This window comes from Dama dama, chromosome X (assembly GCF_033118175.1).
Source record: "Dama dama isolate Ldn47 chromosome X, ASM3311817v1, whole genome shotgun sequence".
Taxonomy (NCBI): domain Eukaryota; kingdom Metazoa; phylum Chordata; class Mammalia; order Artiodactyla; family Cervidae; genus Dama; species Dama dama.
The window spans coordinates 132,549,753-132,574,516 of record NC_083714.1 but is presented as its reverse complement, the minus strand read 5'-3'; the positions used below and the strand labels follow the sequence as shown (position 1 = coordinate 132,574,516).

Sequence of the window (24,764 nt, the reverse complement as noted above, 5' to 3'; positions counted from 1 at the left end):
ATAGGGAGGAGAGTGGCATTTGAGGGTGAGGGTTAGCAAATGTTTTCTGTGAAAGGCCAAATAGTATTTAAGGTTTTGGAGGCTTTATGATATAGGCTATATAGTGTTTGATCCAACTGCTCAATTCTGCTGTTACTCTGCAAAAGCAGTCACAGACAGTGTGTTTGGGAAATGAATGGGCATAGCTGTGCGCCAATAAAACTTGTGTTAGGAAAACATGCAGCGGGTTGAATTCAATGCTGGGCCGCAGTTTGCTGACTTCTCTTCTAGAGCTATGCTAGTCCAGTGTGTCCAGTGTGCTTCGTGGACCAGTAGCATTATCATCACAAAGAAACTTGTTAGAAATCCAGATTCTTGGCACACACTCCCAAATTTACTGTGGGGAATGCCTAGGAATCTGAGTGTTTAGTAGTTTTCCAGGTGATTCTGGTTCTCATACAGTGTTCTAGGGCATAGGAATGAAAAAGCAGTAATATAATCTATGGGTAATTTTCCCTGTAGTTCTGTATTATCGGTGACATTGCTTCAAAAAAATGTTTTCTAAAGCGACTTTTAAAAGCCATTAAACTTGACCAGAGACTTGAGATGTGGATAGCAGAATATTAGTTTCTTCTCTTTTACTATGAAAAAAAATTTTCTCTGCTTTAAGGGTAACTACTGTACAGTATTTGTATGATAATCATTCCTAGTATATTGGATATGTGTTCAGGAGTAATTTATATGCAAATAATCCTTGTTTTGCATTTTGTGTATATAATTATATATATATAGTAATTTGCAAATGATTATTGTCTGCTACATGACAAGATCTGTGATAATCATATTATATGTATTTCTTAATGTTTTCATTTATGCGTGAGCCCCAAGACAATTCAAATACTGTGGAATTAAATGGGAGAATTAAGAGTTTATTTTTTTTAACGTTTATACATGAGAAACTCATTGTCAGTTCTTTGAGAATGCAGTCCATCTAATGTCATCTTCTAAAATAATGTAATTTCCATGCATAGTTATGACAGAAAGTGGATGTTTTTTAATTTCTTTTATCTCCTTTAAACATCTGAATCTAGATAGCCAGTTTAAGGTTAACTTTTGAGTAACTGGCCCACTGTTGCCTTGTAAACAGAGTGCAATTCTTCTAAATGGCAACTTTGAAAAGTTTTCTTGAAAATATTGAAGGAGGATCAGGTGTATTCATTTTCACTGATTTCATTCATACCTACTTTTTTCCTATATCAAAATAATTCTATGTTATTAGATTTAAACAAACTCATCTTTTAAAAAGTTACGTTTCTTTTAACATTACCTATAAAGTAAAAAATGGACAGTTTTCTATGTTTAGAATTCACAGGTTCTAGAACATAATTTTGTCACGATAACCTTCAGATGTTATATTCAGAATGGCTGAAATGATTTTCAGTGACTTAAAATTTCCTGTAGAGGCATGTGCAGGGGTGGAAGTGCAGTTTGTGTAGAATATGACTAACCCACCTCTTCCGCTATTTTAAGAACCTACCATCTAAGTAACAAGTGATGCAGTTTTCATTTCCAGAATGTATGAACACCTGCTATAGATATCTACTTCATAGAAAACATATGCCATTCTGATATTGCCCTCAGAGGCTTGTTCATGCTCACAACAGGACCTTTTACCAGCTACACTACTTGGCTCAACGTTCTCTTTAGGAAGCTTACTTCAAGGCATAATGGGTTTGAGTTTTGCTATTTACAGATCAGGAAACATCAGGTAGAATAGAGAGAGATGTTTTTACAGCTTGAACTTTAAGTACATTTTGTCTTGAACAAGTGTAGAATTACTGAAATTATCCCCAAATAATTGAAATACTCCAGATATACTGAGGACATAGAAGGACTTGCTGTACCCTCCACCCGCTGTACACTCTGTTTTGAAGAGGATGCCTTGACCTTCTTAGGACATTTTGCCCTGATATAACCCATTTATTTTTTTTTTTAACGTTTGGTAGCTCATAACATTTGTCACTGTTACTTCTATCTCACCCTCATTTCCCGGTCACATGTCCTGTTCCACACATAACTTTTAAGATGTTTCCAAACAGAAAGTTCTCTGTACATGAATGTTCTTGGTTCTTGCCTTGTCTACCCCATCCCAGTATGTACCTCACTTGATGTCATAATTCATCTACTTTAACTCTTTTCTGTTGTACCTTAAAGGAAATATTAGATGTAAATTTTTCTTAATAAAGAACATCTTTGTGTCATTCTGATTTAATCTACTTACAAGTATAAAATGGATCACTTTCAGACTACTCATCCTAAAGCCCTGCTCTGATTCTGTCGCTTTCAGCAATTTTCCCCTAATCGCCAAACTGATTACAAATTCCTCTCTTTGGAATTCAAAGGACTCCAAGTATGGGTCTAACATAATTTTGATTTTATTCTCTAATTCTCCTTTGTATCTTAATTGTACTGTAGTTCATGTGGATGAGTTATTGTTGGTAAAATAGATCTTGTAGTTTCATCTTTTTATGTTTTGAGGCCGCCTCAGAACATTCCCCATATATCCTTTTATCTCTGCCTGCCAAAATCATATTCCATCCTTTAAGGCTTTTAGGGAGTACCACCTCACTCATGAAGTTTTTACCATTTCTCATAATTGTTTATATTCCCCCTACTTTGACCATTTATATTTAATATAATTACTGATGTGGTTGGGATTAAATTAAATATACCACCCTGCTGTTTGTCTTCTTTGTCTCCAGTCTGGTCTTTGTTCTTTTTTCTGCATTGATTATCTTATATGATTACGTTTTGTCCTTTTCGTTAACTTCTCAGATCTAATTCTTTGTTGTGTGGGCAAAGATAGAAATCTCTTACTTTACATGCGTTTTATATCTTGTCAGTTATATTCTGCTGTGAATCATACTTATCTTTCTTCCATTAGATTGTTATCTCCTTGAAGACAGGAACAATGTGTGCTTATTACTTGTTAAAATAGATTGACCTGAGCCCCAGTTATCTTATATGGTTTAGCACATGCTCATTTATACTCTTCCAGAAAAGTCTAGAATTAAATGCTTGAATTGTTACTCATTTTTATTTCACCTCCTCTGTAAAAGCTGCAGTTCTCTCTCTGCTACTCATATTAAGAACCCCAGAGATATCCAGAGACACCCATCACTTTGCATCTCAGTTTATTCATTAATTAAAATAAAATTACTGATCCTCATAACCATTTCCCAATGCTAGAATGAAAGTGAACAAAACTTCAGAAACACCATGTGCTTTTATATAATGCTAGCAAAACATATTTTTAGAGGAAACTTAATTATAGGCATGAAATGAATGTTTATAAATCATCTCTGAAATAATCGACTCTTTTTCCACTGTTATGTGATGTCTTCGATACAAGGTCTTTCTGGGCTCTCTTGTCTGTTGACTCCTATCTTAGCAATAGGAGTGAGGATGATAATTAAAATAATGAAATAAAACAGTTAACTGTTTGCTTCTTGGTGATGAAAATACGGGTAATTTTAGTTCATTTAGACTACTTTTTTGTGTTTTTCAAATTTTCTAAAATGAATTTGAGTTAGAAAAATATGAAAAGAATGCTATGTACGTTGATGAAATACTGCTTAAGTTTGATGGAAGAGCACAGCATAGATGAATACTTATTATATTTTGAAATAAATTATGTAGTTTACAAACAGTCAGTGTCCATCTAATGGTCTCATTCAGCCATTAAATACACAGTAATCATTGCATTCACTTGGACTTTGATGCAGTATCTAAAGACTGAATTAAACTTAAGCTGCCAGTAAAAGAGGCCAATTTGAATAAGCAAAGTGTAGATTAAAAAAAATATCTAGGGCATGCATTTATTACTAGGCTTTCAAGAAATCTCATCTGAACAGTTATGATGATAGTTATGCTTTGAAATATGCTGTACTTCAAATTATTTTTCACTCAACTTTAATTATTTTTATTCCCTTTGCAGCAAGATGAGATGATCAATATCTAAAAATAAACTGTCACAAATAGATTTTTTTTTCCCTTCTTAACACAAAGGGGTGTTACTGTGAAGTAAGTGGAAAGTGCCTTTTGATATTAGCTACTTATATTTTAAGTAATGCAAACAATAGAGGAGAAAGATACATTTCTTTTAACAAGTTCTGTTTGGAAGAATTTATTTAATCTTACTGTATCTGTTTTTCTTATTTCCAGTTGTGATGGGTTTTAGACCGTTATAGCTGAAGTCTTTAAAAGAGATTCTTTCCCCAGCACCTCTTTCCCACATAAGATTGATTATAATAACACATTTGAGAAAATAGGGAAACTGGTTTTAAAATCTTAAATGGAAAGAATTCTCACAAAGAACTGAAGCTGCAGATATTTAGAGCACTGTCAGCACCTGAAACAGAAAAGTGAGACAGGTACCCACGCACTTCTCAGCATTGAAATACTTGCCATGATGCCTACTCTGATGGGTATCAGCTTAACCTAAAATTATTCCATCTAAAAATTTTTCCAGTTCAAACACAAAAAAATGATTAGATTGTCATATAGTTAAGAAATGGTCATAAAAGTGTCAGTTTGGAAGGTTCAGCTTTGGTGGAACTTAGAATACTTGGGGCAAGGGACAGAGGGTGGGAATGATGAGTCCTGGAAGACTTGAGGCTTAGCCCCATTGTTTCATGCATATACATATGCATAAGTATTTTGAAAATAGTCTTTTACTATTGCGCCATAATTTTTTAAAAATTTTATGCATAGTTATTAGGTCTTCTGTCCTTTAAAAATGTTTATAAGATAATAATACTTGTTAGTTTAAAAAATACAGAAAACCTTAAAGAATAGTTACTGTCATGTCAATTTAAGCACCAGAAACAACTGTGCCACTGCTATGGTCTTTCCTATAATAAGTGTCTTTAATTAAGTTGTTATTCTGACTTTCTGCCAGTTTGTTTGATATTTTCCCCCATATTTACTGTCTAATGTATTTTCTTTTTTTTCACATCTTCATTCAAGAAAATGGAAAAATCATCTTCAGAGGTCAACATTAATAATATTTCTTTTTGATGGACATCTTCCTCTAAATTATGTGTGTGTACTCTCTAATCAATTTTGTTACGTTTACATTGTTTTAAATAAAAATCAGTCAAAGTAAACTATTTATGAGTTATTCTTAAGTATACATTTTTAAATAAAAATACATATTGAGTATATAACTTTCTGAAAAGAAGGCCTGCTTGAATTTAATCTAGCCTGTTTTATCTTAATCCAGTTGTTATTTACTCAAAGTAAATTCCCAGGAGAAAATAAGAGCTTTTTAAGGACTTAATTGAATTGGTATTTATGGTTTAAATTGTTAGGGAATGTATTTATAAATACTAAAAAAGACTTAAAAGATTATAGAATTTTGTAAAAATAGCCTTAGAAGTGATTTTTGATGTTTCATTAAGGACTTATACAAAAAAAAAATTTAGCCTGTAAGTTTATTGACAAAAATAGCTATCCTATTCAATGTCATTATATTTTATCCATATGAGTATTACCTCCTTTACCTTCCTAGTTGACCTTTTATATTATTTACTCTTTTATTTTATGGCAAAATAGTATAGTGGGCTTTGACATAAAGTAGATATGAATTCATCATGGCTCTGCTTTTTACAAACAGTATGAACTTTAGCAAATTACTTCATATCATAATTTTGTCTTCATCTATAAAGTGGGTCACTTTGTTGGATTATTAAGGTGAATTTCTGTGAATATTGGAAATTGATCTAGTTCATGATCTGACGTTTTACTGGGAGCTTAATAAACGGCAATTTTAGTTATCTTGTATAGCAAAAGATCTTTGGAAACCCTCAAGCCAGTTTGTTGTTTCACACAAAATTTAAAGGAGTGTTTGCTTACTTTTGGTATTGAGTGGCAATGAAGAAAGACCTGGTTCTAAAATGAGTGATTTTTTTAAAAAAGGATTTTGGTTTAATTTCAGATGTTTTTTAGAATTTAAGGTGATTGATAACTATGCTTCATATTCTGAATGATATTTTGAAATGTCCATGTTCAACTGGAATATAGAAATTAATTTTGATTATTTGTGAATTTGTCACCCCTATCCATATATTCAAGTAACCTTGAGTTGAAAATGGAAAATTCAAAACAAGTAAAGGTAAAAGGCTAGTGTATAATAGTAAGTTATACAGAGTTTGTGTTCTAAAAGGGATATCAAGATTCAAGTAGTAGTGAGATACATGTATATGGGGTAGGCAGGCTACATATTTTATGGTTCATGTAGTAAGTATTAAACTATATGAAAACTCAGCCAAGATAGGTTATCATTCATCTCAAACATGGCTTTCAATATTATTTTTGCTGTATTCTCAGGGTTAGTGTTTAAGCCTTCCTGAAACAGACATTCTAGGTGACCTTAAAAATGGACTTGGGCTCTTGGGATTTGAAACTGGGACATTTCAGACCAAAAACCAGGACAAACTTTACATGTAATTTTTAAACAATATGAATTGCATTACTTAGCATACCTGTTGAAGGCAATATGAAAGATGATTCTTTTTTTATTTTATATTTAAGCAGTATGTTTTAGTTCAATACTCCTTTAAGTTTTCTTCAGTTGTTTTAGCTGACGATGAGAAGCAAAACCATTATCTTTTTAAACTTTTCTTTATGATCCTAGTATATAATGAATCAGATAGTAGATATACAACTATTAAGCATAGTACCCAGATAGCTTGAGGAATGTCTTTTCTGAAGACAAATATGAGACCAAAAATTTATAGAATTTGCAAAGCTGAGATTATGTTGTGTGTATGTGCCTGTATCCCTTTAAGGCCTGAAATATAGCATTATAATCAGAATAGATATAAATACACAGAGAAAAAAAGAAATCCTCATTCTTGATGTTTAAAAAAAGTGATTATTGATAGCTGCAAAATTTCTGAAGGCTCAGAACAAAAAGTAAATAAGTGATGAAATTATTACATACTAATAAGACTTTAGGAAAGCACTATTTAGAATATTAGACATAATAATTTATTATTCTTCCAGCTTTCTGACACTTTTTTTGTGAAAAAAAACTTTAAAACATATAAAATGAAATGGGTTATTTTTATAGGTTTATTCTTTTACAAACCTAGACTGTGTTGCATATTATCTGAGCATCTTACCAAGACGCTTTTAAAGATGTAGATATTCAATAGTATCATCATTAATAATAACAGAAGAACTGGATGTGTGGTGCCATTAGTATACTAATCAAATTCTTTTAGGTAATAAATGACAGGATGCTATTTTTCAGACATCTGTTTTCTCACTATTATATTTTAAAATGTATGTTATGTATATATACATATATACACAAATGAATTCATGTCATATATATGTTGTGAGGCATAAAAATAAATCAAATACTCTTAAATTGGCCATTTACTAGCTAGAACATTACCAATATTGTCTTAGTTATAATTGTGCTCTTTCTTCTCATTACCCTGCCTCTTCTAAGGGTGTTTATTATTTCATGTTTTTTTCTGTAAAGTAATTTCGTACATTTTCTAAACATTTCATTTAGTTAAGCTTGACTTTATGCTTTGTACAAATAGTATCACTTTGCATATTGCTTTCTTATTTGATAGTGTATAGTGAACTAATTCATGTTTTGTTTAGCCACTATAGTTCATTCACTTTCAATACATATAATACTTAATTATATGTATATACTTCAGTGTTTATTCATTCTCCTGACCATGAATATTCGGACTATGTATGTAGGAGGGTAATTGCTGGATTATACAGTATACACATGCTCATCTTTAGAAATGTACCACATCCTTTTCTCATTGCCTTCCTATTTTCTGAATTACTACATTTTGTCATACTGTCTTATTATACAGTTCACCTTTCAAGAGGCTTTTAAAATATTCTCCCAAAGACCCTAAGAAGACAGAACATTTAGCATTATTGCTCTATTATATATAAGGAAATAGATGGATTACACGATTCTTAACCCTTTTAGATGGTCAGGTTTTCAGAAGAGAATCCCTGATGTGCTCCCATTTGTAATCTACTGTGGTGATTCTTTTTAAAGAATCAAGCCAAATGTAATACTAATCCATTTAAGAAAAGATTTGCTGTAGGAGACTTGGTAAAGGCAACTTCTCTGCTTTTTGCACCTGAGTGTCTCTAGTGCCAGGCAAATAAATGTTGAAAAAATAAAAGGACTCATTTTCTCTTTAAAATTTCACCTAAAAAGGGGTTAGAGGATTTTAAATGTAATCACTGTAACTAGTTCTGAGGCTGATGAAAACCTGAGAGAGAACTAAACAAAATACTGGTTTCTTTTTTCAAAGTTGATAAAATCCAGGTATATCATGATTATTAGAGATATAGTCCTTAATATTTTAAGACTGACTGTGGTGAACAGTATGAAGATTACTTAAAAATCTAGGAATAAAACTACCATATGACCTCACAGTCCTACCACTGGGCATATACCATGAGAAAACCATAATTCAAAAAGATACATGTACCCCAGTGTTCATAGCAGCACTATTTACAATGGCCAGGACACGAAAGCAACCTAGATGTCCACTGACAAATATATATACTGGAATATTACTCAGCCATATAAAGGAACGGATTGGAGTCAGTTGTAGTGAGGTGCATGAACCTAGAGCCTGTTATATGGAGTGAAGTAAGTCAGAAAGAGAAAAGCAAATAAAGTGTATTAATGCATATATGTGGAATCTAGAGAAAAGGTACTGATGAACCTATGTATAGGGCAGGAATAGAGATGCAGACATAGAGAACAGGCTTGTGGACACAATGGGGGAAGGAGAGGGTGGGACGAATTGAGAAAGTAGCATTGAAACATATACATTACCATGTGTAAAATATATAGCTAGTGGGAAGTTGCTATATAACACAGGGAGCTTAGCTGGTGTTCTTTGACAACCTACAGGGGTGGGATGGGAGTAGGGGGGGGAGGAAGGTTTAAGAGGGAGGTATGCTTATGGCTGGCTTAGGTAGGTTTGCATATGTACGCTTATGGCTGATTCACATCATTGTATGGCAGAAACCGACATAACATTGTAAAGCAATTATCCAATTAAAATGAAGTTAAAGAATAGTTTAAGGCTGCTTCTTCTATTTCTTCTCCTTTTAATGCTTGTAACTCCAGGGAGATGAGTTGGGTGGGGGCAGGAGGGGGACAGTGTTAATGGCACTTGTCTCCTTGTGAAACTGGTAATAAGCTGGTAAATTAAGAATTATAGTGGAGAGGAATCAGAAACTTGGAGGGGAGGGCTGGTTTGGGAGCTAAAAAAAGTTCCTGTTACTACTGTCCATTCTGCTTCCCACCCTCCCCAAATAAATCCATGTATACATTTCCGAGTATCATTTAGATGCTTTTGTAGCTTAAAAATTCCATTTTTTGATCGGATAGCAAATTTGAAAACCTGAACCATAAAAGAATATAGAACGTGATATTATTGGACTACGCCCTGTCATAGCAGTAGTTATCAAAGTACCTAAAGGGAAAAATCAAAAGGTTTGGTTAGGTAAATTATTGGTTCTGATTCTGTAAATATTTTGTTGTGTATCTTGCTCTTATTTAAGCACTATCTGCAAAGTTTTTAAATCCTTTTGAAATGTCTACCCTAGCACCATGCAGCAGTTACTAATACCATAACTATTAATTTCCCTTTTAATGATTCACCATTTTCCACAGCCCTCCATACCCAACTAAATATCCCACTAGGCTTCCTGGTTCTTCCCATTTAAACTATCTGCATAAATGCTCTCCTGTCCTGTCTCCCTACCTGCTTTTTAAAATTGGTTCACCTTTATAACCCCTCCCTCAAGCCATGTTATCTGGATAAATCTTATACCTTATGACATTTAAAAATTATTAGCAAGAAAAAAGGGTTGTATAAATTATAATAGGCAGGCAGTGGTATTATTTCTGTTTTGAGGTTGGCAAAATGCTTTTAGAACTTATCAGCTTTATCCCTCACAATAATCAAATCAGGTGAAATAGGTAGACTCAATGTCATTATCTCAATTTTGTAAATGGATAAATAGAATTTGAGGGAGGGACAGTGACACAGTCAGTGACATGACCAGGACTTAGATCTAGCTGCTTTGACATGGTTTGTAATACTTCCTGCTCATTGTTTCCCAAGTTTGGCTTCACCTTGGAATGGAGTAAAGAGCTTTCTATTTAAAAACACAGATATCTGGGTCCCATCCAAGACCTATTAAATTAGACTCTCTTGGTAGGGTTGTAATCAGTTTTTTTAAAGTGATGCCTCAGTTGATTCTAACATAGAGCCAAAGTTGATAACCACTGTGATGTAGTCACACTGCTTTAATGAGATAAACGTGAGGTGGGAAGAAAATGTATGTGATCAAGAACAGTGCTTCCCAATGGTTGGTCCAAGGACTATGATTCACCCGGGGAAGCTTGTTAAAATGCAGATTTCTTGGACTTCACTACAGTATGAATGGTTGAGGATGATGGATCAGGAGGCCCAACTATTATAGGTGATATCAGCCTAGAGCCCACACTTCTATAAAACAGGCTGAAGTTTTGAATATACAACTGTTGCTATCAGTTCATAGTCTATTTGGGTCATAAATGCATTTCCAAAAGGATTAGACTTGTTCTTCGAAACATCAAATATATATGTTATTAACAAAAATGGTCCTTGTGCATTCATAATAGCGGGAGAACCCATGCTAGAAACTAATGTGGCATCAACAGATAGAGGCAGAAACTATACTTACTAAAACAAGAAGGAATAATAATATTTTAGCAGTTTTATAAACCATATTATGCCTTATTTGGATTATATAGTTGAATCATTACACAAAATCTGTGACATAGATTTCATACCTATCTTAGATGAAAGCAAGAAATCAAAGAAAATGTAGAGCTGCTAGTTAAAGGCACTAGTTTTCTGAGATATTTTGCCCAACTGCTGATGTAGTTTTTCATAACCCTGGCCTCTTGGGTTGGGTCAGAATAATCACCAACGTTAGATAGGTAATTTATAAGAAATTAGACCTTAACACAAGTAAAATAATGGATTGAAATTGTAATCAACAGGGGCAGGTTGAAGAACTGGTCAGAATTAAGTAATTAGGACAAGTGAGCATAAATCAAACTGAAAAAAATGAGGTAAAAATTCTCTAAAGTACAAGATGGGAAAAGTCTAGATTTGCATGAAGGTAGTAGAACATAATCTGAGGTTAATTGTGAATTGCATTCTGTGAGGAGTGACATAACACCTCACATTTCCTGAAATGAAGAAGTATAACCTGTAAAACTGATGCAGTAATTATTGCATTAAACTCTGCTGGTTAGGTCTTCATTTGAGTGAGTGTTCTGTTTTTCCCCTTTTTATTTGATGGAGGATTTTATCAGTCAAGATAAAGTTGATTATGCTGTGGTAACAGCCTGAAAATGTTAGTGGCTTTTAATAATGCTCATGTCAGTGCTCATGTTCCATGCCATCCTGGGTTGCTTTAGCTCTTCTCCACATCCTCTTCATTTCACAGTTCACACTAGCCTCTTCTTGAATACTGCTTGCAGAGGGAAAAGAGAGCCTGGTGAACTATGAACTGGTACTTAAAGTTTCTGCATGGAAATAAGACATAGCACTTCAACTCACATTTTGTTGAACAAAGTAAATCATAGGTCCATGGCCAACATTGGTGGCTCCAGGAAATTTACTTTTCCCTTAAGAAAAGAAAGTATATATTTAGAAATCATAATACAAATCTGCTACAATATTGAACCTATAAACAATTTCAATATAGCGTTTACTAGAATTTTAAGGACAACAATGTTTATTTGAATATAAGGAAAGAGGCAATAAAACTAGGTGCTAAAATTTTGAATATCAAGAAAACAGCTTGGTAAAGGTTGAATTTGAAGAATTTCTTCTTTTCCCTCAATGCTGTGTTTGTGTGTATGTGTGTGTTTCTTGGTATTTGAAGTAGAGTCTATAGGAATATAGGGTGGTAGGTTTGGTGGGAACAGGAGACTTTGGTGAGAGGGGGAGACTTCTTGAAATTTTTCAAAGCATAAAATTCTGCCTGATAATCTCTCAGTGTTATGACTAGGAAACACCAAATGGATACTGATTCCATGTAATATCTATTTTGAGGGTGTACAACGTTCAACCTAGGTATAAACTAGTGTTATTACTTGGACAATTTAATTTGTTATGATTTAAATATCATCATCATTGATCTAAAAATATTTATTGAATGCTCGGGTAGATGTCACTTTTTCAAATGTTGGACATAGTTACTAAAAGAAACAGTTCCATTTGTCTATGAAAGTGCAATCTAAGCAGATAAACAGGGCAAAGATGCATGAGCTTAAGGAATTTTTTAAACTAATACTTGGAATTTGTTCACATATATTATAATTTCCATTTATTTTCTGGCAGTCAAATGTATGGTCTTGAATTAAAGAATTAATGTTTAAATGATATCTTTATTTCCAATGGGATATGGTATTAATCTTTACTTGAACTCTTCAGTTGAGTTTGTCACAAGGGAAAAATTCTCTCCCAATTTTAGATGCTATAGATTTTCTTTCCATTCTCCAGGCAAGAATGCAAGAGTGGATTACCATGCCCTCCTCCAGGGGGGTTTCCCAACCCAGAGATTGAACCCAGGTCTTGCCCACTGTGGGCAGATTCTTTACCGTCTGAGCCTCCAGGGAAGCCCAGGAAGACTGGAGTGGGTAGCTTATCCCTTCTGCAGCAGATCTTCCCTACCCAGGAATCGAACCAGGGTCTCCTGTGCTACAGGCAGTTTCTTTACCAGCCGAGCTACCACGAAGCCCTTGTGATATATTAGATGGTCATTATAGTAAGTAACTTGAACATGTGGAAGCTAGAGAGACTTATTATTACAAAGAAATTTTAGCTTCATTGAATAAATATAAAATTCTTGATATCTTTTACATAATGCTAATCTTTGTGCTGAGAAAGCCCCAGTTATTTTTGTTGAAAATATCTGCTGAGATCATGCAAATTGAAGTCTAATACTAAATTCATGTTTAAAATGATTTTAAAACTGTGAAACTCAGTCTTTTTGTACAAAATAGGAGTGTGAAGAAACGTGAAGAAACAAAGTATACAGTGCTAGTTTGTTTAGCAGTTAGTTTTAACATATGGCTTTAAAGTTTCGTTTTTGTACCTAACCTATAAAACCAATGTTAAATATTTACTATGGAATATGAAAATAGAGACTCAATGGAATAAAATAATCATAACTGATGAATTCACATTTATAGCATATACAGAGCCCCTGGAGATATTAAAGAGAGAGTGCAGTTGAATATAGGGTTCCTTTTTTGAAAATATTGACCATCTAATGGGAAAGACCAACAATTAGATCACTGATAGAAGCATAAAATGCATACAGCTAGAGTTATCTGATTGACCATTCAAGACCATTTTGGATTTGTTGAATTTGCCTCAGTGGTTTTTGGATTTGTTGGAGAGCTACTTAGATGCTGAAAAAAACTCACCTCTGCTTGTACCTCCAAGTTTGTATATGCTAAAAAATTAGTTTCCACATTCACCCAATTGTTGGAACATTAGTCTTTCATTGTCAAGTAAAAGTTGAGTGATTAGAGTCAAGTGGGGTTTCATTTTAGATGAACTCCCGTGGGAGAACTGGAACAGAACTTTGGAGAGGAATATGATCCAAGATGCAGAAGAATATAATTATGTTCACCAACAGAAAGTCTAAAATGGTCTCTAAGGTCATGCCTACCCACATTCTCCTCCTATTCTTGGTTTATTGCATTTTTTATGTTACAATTGATAACTGTATTTAACCTAATGAAAACCTTAGCCAATTTTTAAAATTGGTCATTTTAAAATTTCAATAGATCCCATCCTTCATGAACATTCTTCTCATTTCTGAAATAACATCAGGAAGACTAACAAGTTTGTGATCATTGAGTCACTCACAATGGTGAAGGGACTGCCAAGGAAGTAATTTTTGGGTTCTTATGCTTCTGCCTTGTTTGCCAAGGACATTTATCTGAAATGAGAATTAAACTATGGCATTTTGATAACATATTCAGGAAGGATGTTAATGCCTGTCCATTCACCATGGACATTCTTTACACTTGAAGTACTCAGTCAGCTTTCAGTCTCTGATGAACCTTAATTTAGTTTGAACTTTTATCTTTCATCCATTGCAAATCACTTCTTATTGGCACTGCTTTCTCTGTGCCCACAAAGCTATGTGACGGGTACTCGGAATTCATTTTTCATGCTCTTGTGTATTCTATCTTACAGAGAGAATTGGTGTTATTATACTGTATGGCTACTGTAGATGTCATAGTAGACTGGACTGTGCCCTTTGCTGAAGGGGAAAAAAATTGAAGGATCTGGTTAATGACTGGGAATTAAATCCCTTCATGGTTTCTTCCCAGATACTGCGTTTTTTGTTTCTTGGTAAATGGCTTTTCCAGGCTTCCCTGGTGGCTCAGTGGTAAACAGTTCACCTGCCAATGCAGGAGATGCAGGTTTGATCCCTGGATCAGAAAGATCCCCTTTAGAAGGAAATGACAACCCACTCCAGTATTCTTGTCTGGGAAATCCTGTGGACAGAGGAGCCTGACGGGCCACAGTTCATGGGATCGCAAAGAGCCAGGCACGTCTTAGCAACTAAACAATAAATGGCTTTTCCAGCTGTTGGATGGACTAAGTATATTTCTTAGACTTGTGCTGCTGTCTAATATGGTAACCACTAGCTGCATGTGGCAGGTGTTTTTTTGGCCACATTGTGTGGCTTGCAAGATCTTAGTTCCACTACCAGGGATTGAACCCACGCCAAAGCAATGAAAGCATGGAAACCTAACCACTGGACAACCTGGATATTCCCTGAATGTGGCAATTGAAATGTAAATTAATTAAAATTAAAGAAAATTACAAATTCAGTTCTTCATTTGCACTTAAGGCATTTAAAGTGCTTAATAGCCACACATGTCTAATGACTATTGAATTAGACAGCACAGACACAGACTATTTTGCTGTAGCTCTGTTATCACTATAACTTTTATTAGATATCTCTGTAACACTTTCTCCAGTTACTCCTGACCACATAACTAACTTCCTCCATCTCTTTTTTTTTAATTAATTTTTTTTATTGAAGGATAATTGCGTTACACAATTTTGTTGTTTTCTGTCAAAACTCAACATGAATTAGCCAAAAAATATGGAATGCTTCACAAATTTGCATATCATCTTTGCGCAGGGGCCATGCTAATCTTCTGCATATTGTTCCAATTTTAGTATATGTACTGCCCAAGCAAGCACCATCTGACTCCTAACCATTATCTGATCTTGTCCATAGCTGTCTTCTCACTACACATATTCTTTGTTGATGAATTCATCGTTGTTTCATTTTTCTTGTACCTTTAACTCTCTCTTTAATGTAAATATTTCCCAGCTTGAATTCTATTCTAGATCCAATTCAGCTTTTTTTTTTTTTTTTTTTAAGCTACTTGCTGAGCAGCTTTGTATAGGACTAGCCAAAAAGTTTGTTTGGGTTTCCATAGTTGTTTTTCTGTAAGATGTTACGTAACATCTTACGGAAAAACCCGAACGAACTTTTGGCCAACCCAATATATGGCCTCTCAGCCACTTCTAATTTTACATGCTCCAAATAGAATTATTTTATTTTCTCTAAATTCACTCCTCTTATCATCTCTACAGTGTTATTCATCCACTTGCTCAGACTTGAACCCCAGGGTAATGTTTAACTTTCCCCTCCCCATTATTCTCTGTACCTATCTATGAATTAGTTACCGAGTTAGCTCATTGCTGGCTACGTGTATCTCATCTACCTTTTCTCATCTCCCCTTCCGCCATCATCATCTCAGTTCAAGCCCTGATTACATATCATATTTTCCATTGAAAAAGTATTCCGACTGACCTCCCTGCCTCCAGTTTTGCTCTCTTCCAAATCCATGAGTACTTCTTCATCGTTTTCATGAAACATATATTTGATCACAGTCGTCCCATACTCAAACATTTGTGAACACTTCCTTTAGCAGAGTAAATTGCATATTTCATCTTCCCCAGAGTTGAAATGTCTACTTGGTATATTTTGGAAGATAACACAACTTTGAAGAGATTCTTCTCTCTGAGACATGGCACCAAAGTTATTCTTGTAACTAAAGGAAAGGAGCAAGAGAAAAAGAACTATAAGAAAAGAAAGAGATGTCTGTTTGAGTTGTTAAGCTAGACCAGAGAATTTGAACTATAGTCTCATCCCACCACCCCCATATTATGTTAAAACACACACACACTCATGCTTACCATTCACATTGCTGTTTAATACCAACCATGGCACTAAATGTAAGCTATCCTGACTTCAGCCTCTTCCAAATGAAAGTCACAAGAAATTGTCAAGTGACTGAGTTAAGTCTTTGCTACCCCAGTGGAAAGTGAAAGTGAAAGTCACTCAGTGCGTCTGACTCTTTGTGACCCCATGGACTATACAGTCCATGAAATTCTCCAGGACAGTATACTGGTGTGGGTAGCCTTTCCCTTCACTAGCGGATCTTCCCAGCCCAGGGATCGAACCCAGGTTTCCCACATTGCAGGCAGTTTTTAACCAGCTGAGCCACCAGGGAAGCCCAAGAATACTGGAGTGGGTAACCTATCCCTTCTCCAGCAGATCTTCCTGACCCAGGAATCAAACCAGGGTCTCCTGCCTTGCAGGCTGATTCTTTACCACCTGAGGTTCCAGGGAAGGAGGGGGCTTCAAAATAGATTGCTTACAAAAATGAAGCTTTTATTCCCTTTAAAACAACAAAATTCCTCCAGCCTATCATTGGTAACTCTCCACAATATGACTCTTTATTTTCTAGACTTTCTTTCTCATTGCACTCACCTCATGTATCTTAGGCTCTAGCCAGATTGCTTTCCTTATCCTGATTGTGTGCCTTTGTTCAGTGTGTTCATGTAATTTGGCATGATCTTTCCCCCTGAACCCCCAATTTCCAGACTTAAAAGCTATTTAAGCTCAGCTAAAATACCATCTCCTTCAGAAGATCATTCCAGAATTAAGAAGTCAGAACTTATCTCCTTTTTTATAGGATCGCCTGTTAGCATTTATCTTGTTTACCTTGTATTATTATTTGAATAGTTTCACCTACTTCTTTACTAAATAATGAAGTAATGATGGCCAAGGATCAAGTTTAATTTATCTTTGATCACCTAATAGTGCCTTGCAGTGAATTGCATTTAGAAGATGCCAAAAAAAAAAAAAAAATTCTGGTGAATGGTATTATGACTTGGGGCTTCCCTCATGGCTCAGTGGTAAAGAATCTGCCTGCCAGTGCAGGAGGCATGGGTCAGGAAGATCCCCTCGAGGAGGAAATGGCAACCCACTCCAGTATTCTTGCCTGGGAAATCCCATGGAGAGAGGAACCTGGCGGGCTACAGTCCTTGGAGTAGCAAGAGTCAGACACAACTTAGCACCTAAGCAGCAGCATTGTGACTTGAGCGAATGAATGATTAAGAGTATAACACTAACTCATTACCTGAACTAGTCAGTGAAGCGACATGGTGTGGAAGTTTTGGTATCTTGATAATAGAACATGTGAGGTATTTAGTATGTAAGTACCCTTATCAAAGGTTTGCATGGCTGGATTATTGAAATATTAGTTGAAAGCAAAGCAATTAATGACCTATGTACTGTCCTTGTGACTATCTATAATACACAGTTGATAAGATGTATTATTTGTGCTGAACATTCTAATCCCCAGGTGACAAAGTATTTAGCATCTATGGTAAAATATAGAAAAGAAATTTTTTATGTTTTCTGCTCAGTGTAGCAATTGGATCGTGGTTTCACTAAAAGGATAACTGATTATGATTCTGTGGGGTGATCTTACTTTCCTAAGGAAAAAAGTGATCAAAACTGAAGAAACACTCCTCATTATATAAATTTGTCTTATTAAGAATTTGATGCATTTCAATGCGCATCACATCATTTGTAAAAGCGTTATACATAAAAAGGATAAAGAAATTCAAGTGTTATTTTGCATGTACAGTAAAAGATAGCATGAGCTACTAAAGAGAATTCCTGGGAGTGTATAGTGGCACAGCTCTAAATCCAATTTTAAAAATCTAAATTTAATCCTAACCTAAAAATAACTAGAACGTCAGAGGTGTACCTTTCCATAGTGTGCATAAGTTCAGAAAATGGAGATTTCTTCATATCCAGTGCAATTTTATTTTTAAAACTTGGGGTATGGTCTTTCAGGAAAGGATTTGGCCTTGAGTGTTAATAAAACTCCCATTTCAGAAGCAAATATTTTAAAAATCACATTTGATGAAAATAAAATGACTTACTAATGAGATGAATCCCCCTGAAGTACCTGCTGTATGTATGCTGTGTGTGTGTGCTCAGTCATGTCCTACTGTTTGTGACCTCATGGACTGTAGCCCACTAGGCTTCTCTGTCCATGGGATTCTCGAGGCAAGAATACTGGAGTGGGTTTCCATTTCCTCCTCCAGGGGATCTTCCTGACCCAGGGTTTGATCCTGTGTCTTTTACGTCTCCATCGGCAGGCCAGTTCTTTACCATAGAACCACCTGGGACGCCTTATAGCACAACACACTGGTTTTGTTGAATTTTATTAAGAAATATATTAATATTTAAAATTTTTAATTAATTGACCTTTTATATGTTGATTTGTATAATTTTGTGGCATTTATAGTCCTAAAGTTATTAAAATATGAAACTTCTTGAAGACTGTAGAATTTTACATATTGTAACTTATTTAGGTGAGTGCCTATCTTCTTAAACTGCGCTTCTCTAAGCCATGTTTTATTCATCTTTGTATCCTTAAAACAGATGATTAATATTTGCTGAATCAAGAGCTTTACAGATAAATAGCTGTATACCTCTATCATACATGATCCAATTCGTTTAATATATTCAATATTATTAAACTTACTAAATATATTTGGCTATATTTAGTGTATTTAAATTTTAGCTTCAAGCATATTAATATATTTAATATTTAGTATTTCTGTCCATTATAGTTATACTCTTAGATACTCAAATTGCTCCATTTCTGCCCAGGGAGAATCTCTTCATATTGACTTCTGAGTCCTGCTGACACGATCCTTGTAATCTTTAATAGCTTCTTTCTATTTTGTGTCACAATATAATTCATGCTCCTCTTGTACAGTTCCTATCCCAGTTTGGTATTAGCCATTTTCCAAGAAAGCCTGTGAAATGGTATTTGAATACCACCAATTGTGGAGGGTTCATTTACTACTAAATTGGTCATTGTTTCTATGCTTTTTCAGTGGACAGAGCTAAGAGAAACATACATACATATATACATACATAATACATCAAGAGACTCTAAGGTTTTTACTGATCTTTTTATGTATGTGTCTGCTTTCTCCCATGTTAAAATTACTTACCAGTGTCACCAAGAGTGATAAAATGTTCAGTTCAGTTCAGTCGCTCAGTTGTGTCTGACTCTTTGCAACCCCATGAAGTACAGCACACCAGGCCTCCCTGTCCATCTGTCACCAACTACCAGAGCCCACCTAAACTCATGTCCATTGAGTCGGTAATGCCATCCAACAATCTCATCCTCTGTCATCCCCTTCTCCACCTGTCCTCAATCTTTCCCAGCATCAGGGTCTTTTCAAATGAGTCAACTCTTCCCATCAGGGGGCTCAAGTATTGGTGTTTCAGCTTCTACATCAGTCCTTCCAATGAACTCCCAGGACTGATCTTTAGGATGGACTGGTTGGATCTCCTTGCAGTCCAAGGGACTCTCAAGAGTCTTCTCCAACACCACAGTTTATAAGCATCAATTCTTCAGCACTCAGCTTTCTTTATAGTCCAACTCTGACATCTGTACATGACAACTGGAAAAACCATAGCCTTGACTAGACGGCCCTTTGTTGGCCAAGTAATGTCTCTGCTTTTTAATATGTTGTCTAGGTTGGTCATAGCTTTTCTTCCAAGGAGTAAGCGTCCTTTAATTTCATGGCTGCAGTCACCATCTGCAGCGATTTTGGAGCCCCCAAAAATAAAGTCAGCCACTGTTTCCACTATTTCCCCATCTATTTGCCATGAAGTGATGGGACCGGATGCCATGATCATAGTTTTCTGCGTGTTGAACTTTTTCACTCTCCTCTTTCACTTTCATCAAGAGGCTTTTTAGTTCTTCTTCACTTTCTGCCATAAGGGTGCATTGTCTGCTTATCTGAGATTATTGATATTTCTCCTGGCAATCTTGATTCCAGCTTGTGCTTCTTCCAGCCCAGCATTTCTCATGATGTACTCTGCATATAAGTTAAATAAGCAGGGTGACAATATACAGCCTTGACGTACTCCTTTTCCTATTTGGAACCAGTCTGTTGTACCATGTCCAGTTCTAACTGTTGCTTCCTGACCTGCATACAGGTTTCTCAAGAAGCAGGTCAGGTGATCTGGTATTCCCATCTCTTTCAGAATTTTCCACAGTTTATTGTGATCCACACAGTCAAAGGCTTTGACGTAGTCAATAAAGCAGAAATAGATGTTTTTCTGGAACTCTGTTGCTTTTTCAATGATCCAGCGGATGTTGGCAGTTTGATCTCTGGTTCCTCTGCCTTTTCTAAAACCAGCTTGAATATCTGGAATTTCACAGTTCACCAATTTGGAGCGTTACTTTACTAGCGTGTGAGATGAGTGCAATTGTGTGATAGTTTGAACATTCTTTGGCATTTCCTTTCTTTGGGATTGGAATGAAAACTGACCTCTTCCAGTCCTGTGGCCACTGCAGAGTTTTCTAAATGTGCTGGCATACTGAGTGCAGCACTTTCACAGCATCATCTTTTAGGATTTGAAATAGCTCAACTGGAATTCCATCACCTCCACTAGCTTTGTTCGTAGCGATGCTTCCTAAGGCCCACTTGACTACTGTCTTGTAATTGTTCACTTGCTTCATCCTGTAAGACACACATATCAGTTTCAATAAAACAGTAACAAACTAACAACACTACTACCAACAATGTGGTTACTGAAAATAGTGTAAGTGAAATTGTGAAAATCGCCTAGTCGTGTCCGACTCTTTGCAACCCCATGGACTATACTGTCCAAGCCTGAAAATAGTATAAGATTTTCTTTAACAATTCTTTTTTTATATCATACTAGGGGTGTACAAATAAAGTATATTATACAGAACCTTGAAATAGTTACTCTCCGTGTGATTATTCTATCACAACAGAATATATATTTAGATCATATTTACTTTTTTCCTTGATAAGAATCATTTTGAATTGTGAACATTTAATCCATATCATTTGATTCTAGGAAGGTAGGTAGTTAATGAAACTTTTAGCCATTACAGCTGAAGCTAGCTGCAGAGGCAGCATGGGGAAACTGGGCAACTTCCCAGCTTTTCCCAAGTTATCTCTTCCCAGTATAATTGTGTTTAAAGTTAATTCTGTAAAATTGGACTCTTCCAAATTATGATGTAAGTACACATGCACTTCCAAATTTAAGTGTTTTATCTACACCTTGCCTCCTCTGTATACATAATTCTTTCATACTTAATAAGGAATTGACTTTATATGATTATATAGACATAGAAGTGATTGTTTGTAACAGACTTCTCCTTTGGCACAGGAGCCCTTCCAAATGGAAAGACCCAGTCCTTAAGTATTTCTATTAGTTTGTGAAATGAATTAGACCAAATTTAATGTTAAAAAAAATTAGCCCCCCAAAGAATATGTGCTTCTTCTGGCAAGGTATTCTGGTGAAATGGTGTTACCAAAAGCTAAGTTGAACAAGATTCCTTTTTGTCAAAATTAAATTCAGGGGGAAAAGTGAAATGGATTCTCATTCCTTGAAATATGCAATACTTTGGAATATATATATTTTTTCAAAATTATCTAGCCAAGTAATAATCAGTTAGCTTTATATTTGGGGGTTAAAGTTATTAGTTTAAAATTCTTAAATCATGCAGAGCAACAATAATTCATAGTTAAAATATACTTATCATTTACTGTATGTCAGACAGTGCTGAGCCATTTATTTCATTTCCTCCTTTGATTCTCACACATCGCTATTGGTTTACTGCTATTATCATGCCCATTTTATAAATTCCTTGAGTAAACTGTACCATAGAAACATGGAGTTTCTAAGCAAAGATCACTTTGCTGCATTACTGTTTATAAACAAGTCTAGCAATTGCAGATAAAAAGACAATGGAGGATTTTTTAAAATAACCTTTTGTAATTTCAGAGACAAATTTAGGTTAGAACTATAAATTTATTAGTCATTGGTAGCATACATTAATTTTAATTGCATAATGCAAATATGTTTAATATAATGTATTTTTGAGATTCTTTATATGACTATTGAAATTGATGTTAATATTTTTCTTAATGTTAAGTATTTGAAATGTTGGACATATTTCAACAAAATACATTTATTACATGTATAAGTTTAGACAGGAAATGATTATAGTAATTTTTCCATCAGTTTCTTTTACATCTATTTAATGTATATTGTCCTTTATTATGTGTTTAAAATTAGTAAAATTAGAAAACACAGTTAAACAAAAATTAAAATATCCCTATAACTGACCATCAGAGCAAATCAGTATGAATGTTTTAGTATACAGTATTCCAGGCATTTTCCCATTCTAACTGCTGTTTTTGCTTGAGTTTTCAAGACTTTTTCAAATTGTAGTACCGTTCCTAAGAAAGTATTTTAAAAGGAATATTTAATTTTTTTAAATTAATGTATGTGTTTCTTTTTTCAGGATTGTACTGTCTATGAAACAGAAAATAAAATTCTTCATGTGGTAAGTATACTTGGATTTGTTTTCATCTTCATTACAAAGTATGTATTCCTTTGCTTAACTAGTTATTAAGTAAAAAGCTACAGCCTGTGAAAAAGTGAGCCCTGTATATTTTATAGGGAAAGTACAAAAGAATCAAAACATAATAAGTTGTATTAGTTTTAATCATTCTATTTTAACTTAATAGAAAAATATGATACAGTATTTTAAGACTATAGTATGTAGCAAGTTTAAAGTGCCATAAAATAAAGAATCTAAAGAAAAGGAAATTTGAAATAAGAATTTTTCACTCTTAATCTGTGACAAAAGGAGATCAGGGGAAAATATTTGGTTTTATAATAGAGATGATCCACCTCTGTTGTCATTTGGATGAAATACTTCATAAAAATGATCAAACTGCCTTTACTCTGATTCTGTATTCACCAACCTTCTAAATTTTTTATTTGGCCATATTTATTGAATCAATTAATGACTTTGCATGTATTTTATCTTATTACTAAAAATATTGAGTATGAGTACATTATACTTGGTAAAAAGGCATCTTAATGAAGTTTGCTGTTTTTCTTTGTAAATCCATTTCTTGGTTGATGCTCATCTGCCCTAATAACTTCACCTCTATTAGAAATGAGTGACAACATAAATAACATTGAAGAAGTTTAGAAATGAATGTAATATAATATTTACTTTGATTATTTTCCATTTCAGCTAGTGAGAATTTAAAGATTTTCTCTGATAATGATTGGGGCTTCCCAGGTAGTAGTAGTGGTGTTAGTTGCTCAGTCGTGTCTGACTCTTTGCAGCCCCATTGACTGTAGCCTGCCAGGCTCTTCTGTCCATGGAATTCTCCAGGCAAGAATACTGGAGTGGGTTGTCATTTCCTATTCCAGGGATTCTTCCCCCCGCCCCAGGGATCCAACCCAGGTGGCACGGTGGTAAAGAATCCATCTGCCAATGCAGGAGACACAAGAGATGCAGGTTCAATCCCTGGTTCGGGGAGATCTTCTGAAGTAGGAAATGGCAACCCACTTCAGTATTCTTACCTGGAAAATCCCATGGACACAGCTGAGTGACTGAGAATGTATGCTGATAATGTTTGAGACAGAGATTGGCATTAACCAATCAATTCACCTCAGAAAACACTTGTATTTTCATGTTATTATTCTACTTCCTGTCTTGGCCTTTTTATGCAAGAATGGTCCAGCCTTCACTAGAAGGTTGCATACTTGTATATTGCTTTTCTCACAATAAGAATTATTTTTTTAAGAAAATAACAAAATGTGTAGTGTACCACTTGGTATATGATGCTGGAATACTTTATTTTTATCTTTTTTTTTTTTTGACACAAAGTTAACTTTACAATGGAATACTTTCTTTAAAACTAAAATTTCAGAGAAGTCTCTTTCTGGGTTTCCTGTAATATAGAAGGACATCAAACATTTCTCACTCTTCTGGAGACTGAGCAATCCAGGATCAGGGTACCAGCAGATTTAGTATCTAGTGACAGTCTGTTTCCTGATTCATAGAGGATCCTCACATAGTGGTAGAGGCAAGGGAATTTTCTGGAGTTTCTTTTGTAAGGACTCTAATCCCATTCAAGAATGCTCGAAACCAATGCTCTAATTACCTCTCAAAGCCTCCACATCCAGATACCATCACATTGGGGATTAGGTTTCAGTACATGAATTTGGGAGGAATACATACTTTAAGTCTAGAACAGATGGTGAGGAATAAAAAAGTATAAGAGTTCTAACTACTATTTTTAAATGAAAAATTTTAACGATAAATCAAAAAATAATACAAATATCATTGAACTTATATTTTAAAGAGACAAGCTCTGTTATTTCTAAATTAAACCACACAAAGACTACCATTAGTTTCCAGTGTCAGTTATCCTCAG

At 34.7% G+C, this 24,764-nt stretch overlaps 1 protein-coding gene and 1 non-coding gene across 5 annotated transcripts in view; one reads left to right on the top strand and one right to left on the bottom strand.

The window, feature by feature from the left end:
- The window catches only part of CNKSR2 (connector enhancer of kinase suppressor of Ras 2), a 271,503-nt gene that overhangs the window by 82,736 nt on the left and 164,003 nt on the right, over positions 1–24,764 (top strand). For all 4 annotated transcript variants that reach the window (XM_061136326.1, XM_061136325.1, XM_061136324.1 and 1 more), the window contains exon 5: positions 22,829–22,870. In XM_061136326.1, coding sequence (XP_060992309.1) covers positions 22,829–22,870 — 42 coding nt within the window. The remainder of the gene's footprint in view (positions 1–22,828; positions 22,871–24,764) is intronic.
- On the bottom strand, positions 15,244–15,350 carry LOC133053254 (U6 spliceosomal RNA). Its single transcript, XR_009692186.1, has one exon. It is a non-coding gene; the product is annotated as a U6 spliceosomal RNA (small nuclear RNA).